The sequence below is a fragment of the Falco naumanni genome, chromosome 4 (genome assembly GCF_017639655.2).
Source record: "Falco naumanni isolate bFalNau1 chromosome 4, bFalNau1.pat, whole genome shotgun sequence".
In the NCBI taxonomy this organism is placed as follows: Eukaryota; Metazoa; Chordata; class Aves; order Falconiformes; family Falconidae; genus Falco; species Falco naumanni.
In genome coordinates, this window is record NC_054057.1 from 21987201 (window position 1) to 22000183 (window position 12983).

The window sequence follows — 12983 nt, forward strand, 5'->3', positions numbered from 1 at the left end:
AAAGTGCAAATAAAGATGTCAATTGATGCCATCCAAGGCCATAGTCTTTATGATCTTCCTAATAGGTATTGGGAGACCATCAATTTGTTACCTTGACTCTGTGGCAGAGTGCTTCCAATGCAGGCTCTCTGTGGGCATCTATGTGTGAATACATCTCCTATACATATAATACATTTTCTATAAGGTAGAAAGCACTCAAAAGCACCATTAAAGTGCAATGACTTTTGTTCCCTGTATTGACCTAGACTGGATTTGAACCAGTGATTTAGAAATAACATGCTCTGTATCCCATTACTAATCTTTTCACCCACAAGTCCAACCCTTCCTTTTTTTCCCACAAAGAAGATGCTAACATATTTAAAACAACTCACATTTTGCTCTCAAAAAGAAAATTCAAGCGTATGCAAAACCACGTTGGCTATTTGGCTAACCTACCCCTCATTACCCAGGAGGGAGAGAGTGTAAACATAGGCTTGCATGAGAATGTTCAGCGTTGTGTATTCAATCTTTAGAAATCTGTTTCAAAGAAAAGAAAGGCATATACCTCATTAGAAGAGAAACAACAGGGTGGAAAAACAAAGTGGGCCACGTCAGTTCAAACACAAGCCCAGATGCTTAAGTTAGTTACACTTTTCAGTTTAAGGCAATGCAAATCCATTCTCCATTACTGGGGAAGTGGAAAAAGACATTAGGCCCTTGAAATGGCAGAGTCAAGTTCTGTGCTCAGTCAAACAGGAAAAGGTTTAATGTATGATTTTCTCCTTTTTAGTCCATTGTACATTGTATCAAGGCACTGAAGAACATCTATGCAATTATGTAAATACGTGGATAGAGTGGCACAACAGTTTGCAGACTAAAATTGTCTTATTCCTCCTACCCCTTCTTCCTTTATTACACAAAAACAAGCATACACAAAACATTAATAAAATAAATCAGACATTATGTGAAGCTTATCCACAAGAGCAGATTATAGATACAAATTGAATCCCTGAACATTAATTTGATCTTCTGCCAAGCACTGTAGAGATCTTAATAATCTGAGTGTATATTGTGAATGAGAGGTGAAAAAAGAGTCCTAATTTTTACATTGTTTACATTGTGTATGTGGGGTTACTTATGTTCCTTGCATTTTATAGAAATGTGATTGAACTTTACGATGTATATTTTTATTTAAAATATAACCAGAGCCATTCCCATACTTATGCAGTAATATATTAGCCAGAGGCAGCAGGCAGTTGATACTACTTTCAGCGAATACAATCAGGATTGGGATTTGAAGACAGCCTTTTCAGTTTTTCCACTAAGAAAACGATCCAGTCATTCTCCCTGCCATGGATCAGACTGCTTCTTTCAGCATGGTTGCATCAGAAGTGAATTCTTCTATCGCACCACTGTGCTTGACAGAGGGGCATTTTAGTTTCATTTCAGTTCCCTGTGTGGGAAACCAGCAGAGGAACAGAAGATACAAGGACAACATGGAAAGACACACTTTCCATAAATACTGTAAATGCATAGCAGCGTTGTGCCTAAGGTATCCCTTAGTTCCTAAGGTGTTTCCTTATTTCATAGCTTTCTGTAAGTCCTTCAAGTAGTCTGAGGTCTGTGACAAGTACAGAAATAGGTGATCTGAGACATCAGGAGGTTTGCTTTTGCTGCCTCTGGACTGTTCTTTTGCACCACTTAACTCCATATTATTCTAATATTACTCCATAATATACATGTTAAGATACATGATATTATTCTAATGTAAATGCTTTGATACTGTGGCTAAGCGTAATCCGCTTAATGTAGGATCATAAAAGGTGGGGTGACCCCTTGCGAAATTTGCCATGGCAGCACAGCAATCAAGAAATCATAGTTAATAAGTTTGAAGACCCCTTATGCCACTGTTTGTTTGTAGGTGTTAGTTCTTCTTACTGTCTTCTTGGATACCTGGTATATATATTCAACACTTATTTTTCTTAAGGAAAGTTGAAATGTCACACAGCTTTTGTGGATTTTCCTCACAGCTTTTCACAGCTTGCATGTGTTCTTAGCTGATTATCTCTCTTTTAAAATTATGTACTTTATGTTGTCTTTTTTAACCATAGGAAGAACTCTTTGCCATTTTTTCCAAGCCTTCTTAATTCTTGCATTTTTGAAAGAAAGTCTTTCAAATTCTTGCAGTTTTGAAAGAAAGTAGGTACTTCTCACTTACATATGTCAAAGTTTTACCCAGCTGTTAGCCAGTAAGTCATAAAAAGATTCCTGTGAGGTAGGCAGTGCATGTTATCTTTTATACATGCAGGCATAGCACTGTTGTACCACCTGAAATTCCATCAGGCTCCAAGCTCTGCAGCAAGTGACAAATGCTAGACAGGTATACGATTCATAATGGATGAGCTATGCAAGCAAGCTCTGGGAGCTGGGTTGGATTTGATTACAAACAATAATATGACACAACCCCTGCTGTGGATATACACACATTGTGAGAGGCAGTGCAATCAGGCAGCATGAACACCAGACTGCAGGCATGATCCGGAGCCCTAAATCCACCTTTGCGGGATACCTACTGCGTGGCTTTGGGAAAGCCTTGTCTGATCTGATGGTCCTTCTTCCCATTCCCTATCTGTTTGTTTAGCAACAGCGTATTAAACAGTCATACCTCACTAAGCCACTTCACAGCAATTTATAGCTCAGCATGATAGTAGGCTCCGGAGAGGCTTTTTAAAGAATTATATGAAAAGACAAGAAGTTATTTGAATAATTTTGTGCAGTTGATGGAAATGAACTTGGAAACTTTTCTGTGAAGTGACTTTTCTCCATCCACAAAATCTTCCCTGAGGTACTACCTCCCACCCCAGCAAGAACGAGTGCATTGCCAGTACAAAAGGGAATGGTACAGATATTGATATTCCTGCATCAGCCAACATTCAAGTACTGAGCAATACTGAACGCAAAGCTTTTGTACTCCTAGATGGTGAATTAAAAAGAGCCATTATCTGGGAATGCCAGGCATACCCGCAGAACTTACAAACTTGATGTTTTCCAAGTCAGCTTCTGACCCTCTTCATTGATTGGACAAGTCAGCTCACCTGAGTGATTGCACCTCCTCACACTGTTGATGCACAGAAGTATGTTGGCAATGGCCATTTGACACATGGAGAAGTAAGGGTACATTCCTATCTCCCCATGGTGACAGCCATTTGGATCTGGGGTGCTGTGCCCAGTACTGGGCTCCCCGGTTCAAGAGAGACAGGGAACTGCTGGGGATGGTCCAGCGGAGGCTACGAAGAGATGAGGGGCTGGAGCATCTCCCTGGTGAGGAAAGGCCGAGGGAGCTGGGGCTGTTCAGCCTGGGGAAGAGAAGGCTGAGAGTGGATCTTATCAATGTCCACAAATGTCTTAAGGGTAACTGTCAAGAGGACAGGGCTGGGCTCTTTCCAGTAGTGCCCAGTGACATGAGAAGGGTCAACGGGCACAAACTGGAACACAGGAAATCCTTCTCAATGTGAGGAAAAACTTTTTCACTTTGAGGGTGACTGAGCCCTGGCACAGGTTGCCCGGAGAGGCTGTGGGGTCTTCTCCTCTGGAGACATTCAAAACCTGCCGGGACGTGACTCTGCAACCTGCTGTAGGTGACCTGCCTTAGCACGGGGTTGGACTAGATGGTCTCCAGAGACCCCTTCCATCCCTGACCATTCTGTGATTCCATGACATCAGTTACATTAGCAGCTCAGTAAGACCTGAACCTGCAAAATTTTAGGTTGTAAAAAAGCTCTTGAGGCTTTTTTCCCCCTCTTTTTCTTCCCTCTGGATTCTGTCCCTTGTTTTATGTATTGGCAGAAGAAAGCATGCGCAAATCAAAATGTCCATTTAACAGAGTATTGGTCTTGTGGAGAATGGAAGTTTAATGAATATTTGATTTTTAAGAATGTAATTCAACAGCTGACCGAAAGCATGACTTGTTAATGAAACTGAGGCCTACACCATTAGGATAACTGTTCTATCAAGTAAATCCCAACACATGCAACAATATAATCTTTCTTTCTTAGACACATTCATACATTTAAGTAAAACCACAATTCCATAAGTGTGTATTTTTGTCCATTGGTAAACAAAGAGATCAGTACTATTTCTGTATCTGTGCTTTAGACTCTAATTTTGCAAGGCTACTTATATCACCGTTTGACAACATTTCAATGAAAGCATCTGGGAAGAAAAATTGCATGCTCTGTGGGGAACACTAGTACTAATAATTATTAAATAATACTCTTCTGATTGCTCTGAGCCATATGCAAACACACAAAACAATAAGCTTTTTTGCATTATAACGTAACCACCCCTTCATTTGTTTGCTAATGTTTATTTTTCACTGATTTTACACTTTGGGCTTTTTTACCCTTCTCCTCATGTCTTACCTGTCACCAATTTTAAGAAGACCAGGCAGTGATGCTGTTGTCTTTAGTATTCTATGAACAGACATTTTTTTTTGCATATGGTAAGTTCAATCATAAGAGCATTAATAAAAATTTAGTGCTGACCTTTTTTTACACTTTTGTGTTCCTGGAATCACAGTGATTCCTCCATCCTATATTACCTCGTTATCTCAGATTGATACTTTCAGCATTCTCTTAATTATTGACCATATATTGCAGATTCTAGCTGAAAGGCATACCTCAAGGAGCCAGACATGTTCTGTGCTCCAAAAATATTCCAGTAGATGGCTTGCTCTATGCCTCAAATTCCTGTCCCCTGCTACATGACCCAGCGCCCTACATAGAGTGTATGGCATTCTGACAATTCCGTTCTTCCAAGCCATGGCCTTTAAGAGTGCCCTGTGGGGGAAAAATGGGGACCATTGCAGTACAAAAAACCCTGCTGTATCTACTTTGCTATAGAGAAAGTCTTGTCTTATCCTGTCCAGTTGTTCACACAGGCTATAAAACAACCCCTCGTTCCTGTCTATGAGCCGTGGGGGTTACAAGTTATGCTTCTGTGGGGTGTTGTGACATTCTTTCCTATATAGGAGTCTGTGGAAGCAGTAAGGGCCTGTTGTATTTGAAGTCTTGGTTATCAATGGTTAGTCCAGATTGCTAAACTGTCACAGGTGAGGAAATGACCTGCACAAGAACTGGTCTAGATTAGTTTTTTCATCATGGGAATGGGAAGGGTCTTTCTGCCTCTGTGTATGTATGTACCTACAGATAGAACTGGTGAATAGTATTCCTTGCCATCTGAAGTGCTTCATGCTATGGTTAATATTTGTCTATGCAGTTGCTTTCTTGTATACACACCTTCTCCATTCTTTGTTCTCATATGCTTTAGATTGTATTTCCACTTACTTCCCCCTTGTCTTTGGGGCATTTAGGTATGAGTTCTGATAGAGGAATTGATGTGAGTGTTCCCTTACTTCTCCAAGCTGATTTATTTTGCATGAGATACCATGTGTGGTTTATGTTGAAACAAAAAACTTCATCACTAACTTTCCTGATGGAAATATATTGGTGTTATCAGTCCTCCTTCTCTGCATTATTCAAGTTCTTTGTTGAAGTCACATACACATAGCTATAATTCTTGTAAAGACATATTTGTAGTTTGGTTCCTGCCTCTGGTGAAAGAAAATTTAGAGCAGCTCTAAGTTAGGAATGGATGACCAGCAGCTCTTCCTCCCAAGCCTTTTAGTTTTCCTTCATACAGACTTTTCTGGCTTACCCATTCTGCCTCATTTTTTTCTGTTTTCTTTTTTCCTTTGCTTATTCCAGTTTATGGCTCATTGATTTAATAAGTCGTACCAAGACCTCAGGTTCATCCCCAGGGCATAGACATCTAGAAAGCTGCAATAGGGATGTCGGCATGAAAAGAAACTGGAGATGACTTGGCTTTATCTGCCAATCCACAAATAATTTCATGAACAGAGTTTCTGGCCATGAAATCTGAATGCCATTTTAGAAATAACAGATTTGATTCATTCCCAGTTTACTTTGGCTTCTCCTGTTGGAAATTAGAATACAGAGTGGTGTTATCAAAGCAGTATACAGAGTGCAAAATAGTGCAATAACCTTGTAAGCTGTTCCTCTTGGGATCTTATAGCCATTTAATGCAACCCCAAAGATGTTGATTAAAGTGGGTAAGGCCGGAGACCCAAGTGACTTCAGGGCCATAACCCAAAGCACCATGCTCCTCTGATGTTCTGGCTGCTGCTTAAAGCTGTTCTTCCTTAGTGGCACCCCTGTGGCACAATTCTTACCTTCCTGAATTTAAGGAATGCCCTAGTCAATTTGAAGGTGTCTCTGGGAGATAAAGTTTGCTGCTCGGTGCCTGCAGGTTGATGTGAGCCACCACTTTCCAAGCCCCATGTGTGGAGCACGTGCTAGCAAAACACGACAGACCTTTAGTACCAGGAGTACGTGAGCAGTGCAAGTGGACAGAATTTCACCCTGTTTCACAAGAGGAACTTTATGGCTTTTAGATGTGAATGATGAGGGGTTCTGATTTCAGGCACGCGCACATTTTATTGGGTATTTTTGCTACCTATGCATTGCACAAGAAATTTCACAGCTGAATATATTATTTCCTGACACCTGCTGTTTAAAGTTTTTTTCAGAGTGTCCTTTATTTTACAACAATGGTTTATGTAACAGCACCAGTTCATGTTATGAGTTCTTGCTAGGCTGTGTGCAGTGATGCCCTGTTCACCTCTTCTCTAGGCAGGCAAAATTCCCACTGACTTCATTGGTGAGCTTGTCTGAGCGAAGATTGCTGGTCAGCTGTGCTGCCTGTCCTGTGGGCAGAGCTGTAGCGCTTCCAAAGTTTTACTTTCATTGCCTCAAATGCAGTCTGACTCTTACCACAGAACTGCACTGGCAGAACCACAGGCTGTTATTGTCGGGAATGTGTTTCCTGCCATGGCCTGAAGCCTGAGGACAGCTGCCCTCAGTGGGCAGTGAGCCCCACAGTGTAACAGAACCAGAATTTAATCCAGAATATCTTTAACACAGTAGGTATTACTGAAACCTACATAACTCCCTTCCCTCTCTTCAATTCACAGCTACCTCATCCCTGAACTCCCAGCTTCAACAGCTTCAGCATCTTCAGCAGCTCCAGCATCAACAGCAGCAGCAGCAAAGCCAGCAGCAGCAGCAAGGTCAGCAAGCACAGACTCCACAGCCACCCCAGCAGACCCAGCAGCCACAGCCACAGCCGTCAGCGCCACCGCAGCAGAACCAAACACAGTCCCAAAGCCAGAGCCAACCACCTCCGGCCCCACAGTCCTCCAGCTCCCCTCAGAAACCCAGCCAGTCACCAGGGCATGGCCTTCCATCTCCTCTTACTTCACCAAATCCATTGCAGGTAGGACACTTTGTACAAATCTGTAACAGTCTAACACAAGAAAGTGCATACTCTTCCACCACGAGGGGAGATCAAGTGAAGGTTACAACTTCTGACCATACAGGCTGGGAAATTCCACCTCGAATGAGTTAATCTTTGCAGGCATGCAGCTCAGAACAGCTAAAAGACCTGATAAGCCAGAAAACCATAACTAATGATGGTCCCAGTCTTCTGCTTTCTGAAGAGTAAACATCTTTTGCTCTTAAAGTCCATATCACAGAACACATAGAAAACTATTTTTTTCCACAGATACAGCATGCAACTTTCACAAATGGCATTTGCCCAGCAGTGACCCTTCGTGGTAGCTTATGAGGACAGCAAAATCAGCTGTTCATTAGCAGGTGATCCTGGCTGTCCCTAAAAGAAATGGAGCTTCTGGTGGTGGATGTGTGCAAAGGGTGGATGGGTTATCCTTCCTCTTGAAATCGCAGTCCTAACGTTTATTCTGCTAAGAATAAAATACTTTTGTTAAGAGTCTCAGTATAGACTCCAAAGCTAAGAATGCCAGATAATGCCTTTCCTAGATACTCACTCCAATGACACAGATGTTTTTAAATGAACCGTCAGCAATGGCACCCGCACTGATGCTGGGCTCTGCCCATCTTGGAATTGCCAGGCAGAAACAGGAGGGCTCTGATCCAGTGGTCCTGATTTCTTATACTTGGGTGTTCTTGCACTACCTGTGTCATGCTGTATTCATGTCCTGCAAGAACAGCTTTGACTGTACCCACAAGTATGATTGTGAATACACACCAGCATAGTCTGTGAAGTGAGCAGAGTCTCTTTCACTGGACAGTGGAAGTGCACTTAGAAACCAGCAAACTCTCTATTCATATATTTCCCTAAATTCTGAGACCCCACTTTAAAGGTGTTATCTGCACTGATGGATTCGGCTCCATTTCCTGCAGACATTAAACTGCATTAGCTTAATAATTAAAAAATCCGCTTCCAAACAATTAAGGGAATTGGTTTACAAGAAGCTGTGTTTGCCATGTGGTCAACCAGTTAAACCTGCATTAATCTAAGCTTCAACTAAATTGCATCAAATCTGATTTTTTAATGGTTTAGATAATAGACTTAAAAGTCCACAAGAGATGCATCTTGGTTCCTGGGCTTTTTCTTACAGTAAAGTATAATGTTTCTAGAGCTTCTTCTGTGTATTGTCTTAAGGGCTACTTAGGCACCACTTAATGCCCAGTCTATCATGCTAGTGAGTGCTCTGGGGCTCTTTAGTATGCAGATTATTGGCATACAGAGACAGGAATATTTCCAGAGGAGCTTCTGTTACATTTTATTGTCTTGGTGCAGCTGTAATGTTTGCACACTAACTGTATACACTATGTGTTGCTAAAACTGCCTGCTAAACACTGTGCTTCAGAAGGCATTCAGTTTTCCAAACAAAGCAAATGCACACATAAATTAACGTTGGGGTAGGCAAGAAGGGGAATTATCTCATTGAACATACCTCAAGAGGCTTGTACTAACACTGAATCAGAAGTCTCAGCTATTGTACAGCCTCTGGTTCCAGTGTGAATCTCAAATGAACTTGAGTGGTTCCAGCCTCATCTGTGACCTGCAGGTACAGGCTAGTAGAATCACTTTCCACTGTTAGCTTCTCAGGGTCACACCTCACTTGCAGAAGTACAACAAAAGTAAGTAAAACCTTGCATAGGAGGTACCAGTGCCCATGTTTTCATGGAGATACCTTGGCCCGTCGCTGTCTTCAGCATGCTCATCCCCACAGCTGCCCTTAGGAGGGCAGTCTGGATGGGGCAGACCCAACAGAAGTGGAAGGAGACAACCAAGTACTCTGAGGTGGTTTTAGTTCAAATGCTGCCCCAAAACCTTTTAGGAACTGGGATTAGAGTTAATGAAAGACACCAGCATGAGAGGTCTGGCATTCCCACCAGGCTGAGCGCAGCCAGTGCTGCTGTGCCAGCTGCATGCCTGGACATGTTCAGAACAACAGCCAAGGAATTAGAAATCATTAGCTGTCAGCTCTGGCTCAGCATTAAAGAGTTACTAATAAATTTGGGTATAAATATTTTTAATATTCTTTCCTCTCTGATCCTCACCATTTAAATAGCCATGAAAACCCAAAGTTTGTTCACAGATGCAGATGCGCCATGTGCTGACATTGAAAAGAGAAGCCAGAATTCAGCACAGAACTTCAGGCCTCACCTTAGCAATGTTTGTAGGGCCATTAGTTTGGTCTTCTAGCCATTTCTACAGCATTTCTAAAGCAAGTGTAATGCTTCTCAAGTTTCCCTAAGAAATAGTTAAGAACTTGAAAATACTCTGTCATATTGCTGAGGATGGTGAGACTCCTTAATATGCAAACAGGTGACCCAGAAAAGTTTCCAGCGGAACCACTGTTGCACTTTATAGATGGTTGAAGGATGTGTCTGGGTACTTCTCTAAAGCAGAGCAGTGGTAAGATCTCCTCCATGAAATTTGCCTTTCCATTCTAAATCCTGCAGAGAAAAGCTATTTCACCCATGTACATCTAACCTGAGGAATGGATCTGAAATTGTTTTCTTCTGCACAAACATTAAAATAAAATAAAAAAAAAGGAGGGAGCACACATTTGGCAGCAGTTCACATACCCAGTTCATAATAGCTGCTTAGACTGTGGATTTTTTTAATGTCTACTGCTTTAACTTAAAAATCGACCTAGAAAAAAAAAATCAGAGGTATTATGGCCTCTAAGGTAATGTTCTTTATGAACTAGAATAAAATGGGTTTTGTTTGAAGAATATTAAGGGAATAAAGATCAACTAAGTTAAAGTTTGACAGCTTAAATTTCATTTCTGAATTCTTGATTTTTTCATGTGGGCTTTATCCTCTTACATTATTCAGGATCTGTCTGAAAGATATTAGTTTAGAACAATGCAAGCTCAAAAAATTGTCACGGAAAGTCAGTAATTCAGGAGGATGATTGTGTTTGTTTCACAAAACTCTGAAGGATAACAGCAATTACATCTCAAAATGTACAGATGCTGTCATGTCCTTCAGAAGGCAAATGAAATGAAAGTGACTTGCTTAGGTATACCTGGGTGAGGTACTTTTGCTAGCTGATCAGAAATTAATAATACCGGTGCAGCGTACACCAGCTGAAAGTCTCAGAATGATTCCTGTCAGATTGTTCTATGATACTCTGCTCTAATTTTATCACTATTCTTTACTCAGTTCAGTGGGCTGGATTGTAGTTAGAAAACTATTATTTTTAGGAAGTCTTTTAATGATTGTATAGAAAGATGAAAAACCTCACTTTAGGTTCCAGGGCCTGGATTCTGTGCCGTCATTAGTGATAATGCTCCAGATTTACGCTGGTAAAAGCAAACCACTGCTTTTGGTTGTCACAGTGGTGACAACCGGGGTCACCACTGATTTGCAAAAGACAGCCAGCCAGAGGAGAATTTTCCAAAGCAAAGCTGTATTTCAGGAGGTGCTGGGTCAGGCAGATGACTGAAGACTTTCATCCCTTCGTATCAAAATGGTGAAATTCCTCATATAGATAATCATAGTCTTATTTTTACTTTCATTGTCTTAATTGATTGAGACAAAGGAATCCAGAGGTGAAAGACAACCTATCTCATGTTGTAAACTGAGGACTCAGAAACCTGTACTTCTGGGAAAGTACACTTCTTCCAGAATGCTTCTCCTGTGACTGTTTAATGTTTTTACATGGCAAACTGTACAGGTTCTTGAATGGTCAGCGTGTTGCAACTTCAAAGCAGAGTTAGCACCTCTTACAGAGTTTCCATTCAATTAAATTTCTGGAGCCATAAGTTCTTGATTACATGCTGTATAAAATCAGATGAACCAAGTACTAAGTAGCCAATTATTCTGTCTGACTACCAGAATAACACTCTTTGTATCAGCAACATATATTTAACTGGCTCCAAATGGAGGTTGGCTTCTGGTGCTGACACTCACCGTATGTTTCAGCAGTATGGATAAGATGAACGTACCCACAGCCAGATCTACAAAGGGAGAGCGGCGGATTAGGAATAGATTTCCCAATGATTTTTGCTGTTCTGTTCGTGTGCAAATAGGAACAGACAAATAGGAAATCACCCAGGGACTGCCCCACCATAAAATTATTCTGACCACTTTCAGAACTCTTTCCTAAAGCATCTCTTTGTCATAGAAACCTTCCTACAGTAACTGCAGCTGATGGAAGATGATGAGTGGGAAAAAAATAATAATAAAAAGAGGGAAGAAAGGAAGTGAGGAGATGACAATGGCAGAACAATCTACAATCTTGCAAGTAATAGCAAACTCTAGGACAGCAAAAACAGAACTTCCTTCAGATTAAATTTTCATACTAATCTTAAATAATGTATTTGGAACCTCAACACTTTTATAACAAAGGACAAAAGAAAAGCAGAAAGGCTGAAACACTCAGCTGTAAATGAGGAAGAATGTGTACACAGATGCCTGAGGCTCCAGCAGTCACAAAAACCTAACTGCCCCTTCCCTCCCAGCCTCATTCACTGGTTAGCTTCTCATTAAGGAAAAACCTGCTTCAAAGAAACCTCAGTGTTTACTGACACTTTGATACATTTACATATATTTATGATACAGAACCAAGTCTCTGCTGGTTTGAGGAAGGCAGCTGGGATAAGTTTGCAAGGACTATAGTCATGGGCTGTGCTCACATCCAAGACCCGCTTGTATTTTTCTCATGCTTATTTAATCCTGAGATTGAGAAAACTTGGCCAAGATTATGACACGATTAATCCCACTCAGGTTTTTGTTTGTTTGCTTGGCTAAAATTATCTAGCCTTCTTCCTGCATATGATACTGTGCTATGCATGACTGTCTGAATCTGTTCCCAAGTCACCTGGTAATCAGTTTGACAAAGAAATACCTTATAAATGGTGAGAAAATGCACTGCTTTGAATCCAGTTTCCAAAATTTCCTAGTTTTGCTATCAGTAAGGAGTGAGATATTGCACATCACAAGGAAACAGATGATACAGACACATACAGCATTTATTTATTCAGGAAGGTTTATGTCCATCACCTCCTTAGAGTGATCCTGAAGTACCGATCCTTAGTGGATTTCCAGGAGGTACTGGCAAGACCTAGGTCTCAGCTCTGAACTAGTAGCATGGAAACTGCCCTGTACTCAGCTAAATTGAGTTGAGCTTGGAGAACTGTTGAGAATATTTTGCATATTTCATCCCCTGCTTATTTCAAACATGTCCACAAAGATTTAAAAATCTTGTTTTACTGACAGTTTTGGATTGCTGAGTATTCTTACAGTCCTAATGATTTATGTGGGTTGATAAAGGTGATTTCATGAGTGGAAGAGGCAGGTACTTGTGTAAACGTTTCCACCAGCTAGAAAGTCATGGTCATACTGAGGTACCGCACACACACATGCTTGTGACCCATTGCAAATGCTGTTGTGATTCAGGTCCCCTCCTTTTGTATTTATGCCCTTCCTTTTGCCACTGCCGTCGTTCTGTGAACCACACCAACATGCACCTTGCTTGAGAAATTCTTGGCTTTGAGTTTCAGCGCATCCAGGGCCTCCTTTCTTCTTCTCCTCTTGCCTCTTCTGGGCACGTCCACGATCCTCCTCATCCCTTCTGGCTCTGC

At 41.2% G+C, this 12983-nt stretch overlaps 1 protein-coding gene across 1 annotated transcript in view; it reads left to right on the forward strand.

The window, feature by feature from the left end:
* The window catches only part of POU6F2 (POU class 6 homeobox 2), a 250195-nt gene that overhangs the window by 147858 nt on the left and 89354 nt on the right, over positions 1-12983 (forward strand). Inside the window, exon 4 of the mRNA XM_040593708.1 lies at positions 7031-7332. Coding sequence (XP_040449642.1) covers positions 7031-7332 — 302 coding nt within the window. The remainder of the gene's footprint in view (positions 1-7030; positions 7333-12983) is intronic.